The following is a 2,094-nucleotide window of genomic DNA, read 5'->3' on the forward strand; positions in this document are numbered from 1 at the left end:
GAACCGCACAGCCTCAGCCCTCAAGCTCAACTCTTCGCGTCTGTGCCCAGTTTCGACCGCCGTCGCATTCGCCCTCAGCGCCCGACTGTACGAAAGCAGTTGAGGAGGTGGGAGCTAATTGGTTGAAGGTGAGTGCCAGATTCTCGACTGATTCCTCGTACTTACCGTACGCTTTCGAACCGCCACGGCCGTCAGTCCGAAAGCTCAACATGTCCGGCAACCAGAAGAACTCGGGGCAACGGAACACGAACCGTACGATTGGCTGGTATCAATCCTTCGCGCAATACAGGGCGAGGGTTCGATGGGAGGCGGTAAAGAGGCTGATGGAGACCGAGGCGAAGCGTGCCACTTCGTAAGTGCCGTCGCCCCGCAATTAGACTAATGAGACTTACCTGGTTTTATATATAGAAATGATTGGCGTGTCTTGTTCCTCGATCCCAGCTGGTATTCTGCGCAGCCGTTACAGCGGGAACGCATCCTCAAAGAAGTAGCGAAGTCGATCGTCGGGCAGCGCGCGCGTGCGAACGGGACAAGGCAAATTATCGTAACGTAAGTCGCTCGCGTTATTACTAGGACTATTAATTTAGCTGTTTGCAGCTCACCGCTACACCGTGGTGGGGATCCGAGGCGTCCAGCACAAAGTCATGATCACACCTGGCATGTCCAGGTGTGCCTGTGTATGTTCCAACGACATTATTACCGATGTTCCGATGTTAAACACATACCTATTGACCCCGGCTCTTTGCTTTGATATCGACCGCTTTCTCTTTGATTACTACCTTCTTGAATGAATGTCTATATCCCTACTTACACCTAATCATAACGCTGCGTTTTAGAGACCTGTACGAGAGCTCCGCGCTGTGCTCGACTTGACGAAGCTTCGCTTTGACCAGCCCACCGCGGCTCTGCCAGCCCTCAAACCGATGCGATCCCGCCGTGTATTGCCGGCACTCTTGGTCACAGCGGCACTGAACGGCTCTCCGCGTCGGGTACAGATACCATGTCGTGAGGTCGACCTCCCAAATATCGTCGACGACATCGACGTTCTTCGCGACGGTCGTCGTCATCGCATTCCCATTGACGTTGTTGAGCTGCTCGAGGATGCATCGTTTCATGAAGACCTCGCGCGACAGGCCCAGCATGTCGGCTGAATCTCGACCGACAGCCTCCCAACCGGCGGCCCACTTACCACTGAGCGTCGGCATCCTGGCACCACTGGTGACGCCGTACATGATGGCGGGCGGGATCGAGGTCTCGAGGTCTCGAAGTTGAGGCAGGAGTCGATGGTGATCCCCTTCTTGGTAAGGACGCGGTGGTCGACATCGGTGAACGCGAACAAGTCTGAGGGCTTGTCGGTGCGGGGAAGCTTCCAGATCGGGACTGTGTGCAGAATGTTGTGGCCGCAGTGGGTGAGGGCGACGAGGCACTCGGGGATGTACTGCCCTGATGGTGTCGACCTTCTCGAGCGAGGTATCGTCGGTGCCGAGGTCGGTGCCGATCCAAAGTTCCTCGACGTAGCGTACACCTGTGAGTCGCGGCGTCAGCAGCAGAAGACATCGAAAGCCCGAGACGAAGACATACTCTTGAGGTTCAAGATGAAGTGCATGAGATGAACAGCATCCACCGTGATGGTCTCGTCCACATCTCGGCAGTGATCTGGCCGCTGACAGTGGTTTCGGTCGTCGTCGTCTTGGTGATGGTGGTGGTGGGGCGGGTGGGGCGGGTGGTGGTGCTGGTGTGCGAGCGGCGAATCGTCTCTACGAAGCCACTAGTCCAGGTCTTGTGGAAGTCATGCCGGACCTTGGAGATGTCGATCTCGTGCGCGAGCGTGATGGCCTCAAGGTCGACGGTGTCGAGCTGGTCAGTCGGCTGAGGATGCAACCACAACAGCCTCGTCCACCGCTTGAACGACTTCTCTCGCCTGTTATGCAGCCAGTCACTCAGCCCACTGGCTATCGTCGAAAGACGGCGCGGCACTCATTTGCGGACTGCAATCATGCCCTTCGCCTGGATGTAGATGATCGGCTTGCCGCTCGTCAGCAGCTGAAGATGTAGAGGGACGGGTCACAGAGCTCACAGGACAGCCGGCTATAG

General features: G+C 56.8%; 2 protein-coding genes across 2 annotated transcripts; one reads left to right on the top strand and one right to left on the bottom strand.

Annotated features, from left to right (window-relative positions):
• Positions 1 to 209: 209 nt before the first annotated feature.
• Positions 210 to 553, top strand: PHACADRAFT_193819 (uncharacterized protein; the record flags this gene model as incomplete). The annotated part of the gene is made up of 2 exons (XM_007393939.1): positions 210 to 352; positions 409 to 553. The coding sequence occupies 2 exons, from the start codon at positions 210 to 212 to the stop codon at positions 551 to 553; spliced, it is 288 nt and encodes a 95-aa protein (XP_007394001.1).
• A 250-nt stretch (positions 554 to 803) lies between these two features.
• Positions 804 to 1,606, bottom strand: PHACADRAFT_193820 (uncharacterized protein; the record flags this gene model as incomplete). Its single annotated transcript, XM_007393940.1, has 2 exons — positions 804 to 1,525; positions 1,582 to 1,606. The coding sequence occupies 2 exons, from the start codon at positions 1,604 to 1,606 to the stop codon at positions 804 to 806; spliced, it is 747 nt and encodes a 248-aa protein (XP_007394002.1).
• Positions 1,607 to 2,094: the final 488 nt, after the last annotated feature.

This window comes from Phanerochaete carnosa (genome assembly GCF_000300595.1).
Source record: "Phanerochaete carnosa HHB-10118-sp unplaced genomic scaffold PHACAscaffold_3, whole genome shotgun sequence".
Classification (NCBI taxonomy): domain Eukaryota; kingdom Fungi; phylum Basidiomycota; class Agaricomycetes; order Polyporales; family Phanerochaetaceae; genus Phanerochaete; species Phanerochaete carnosa.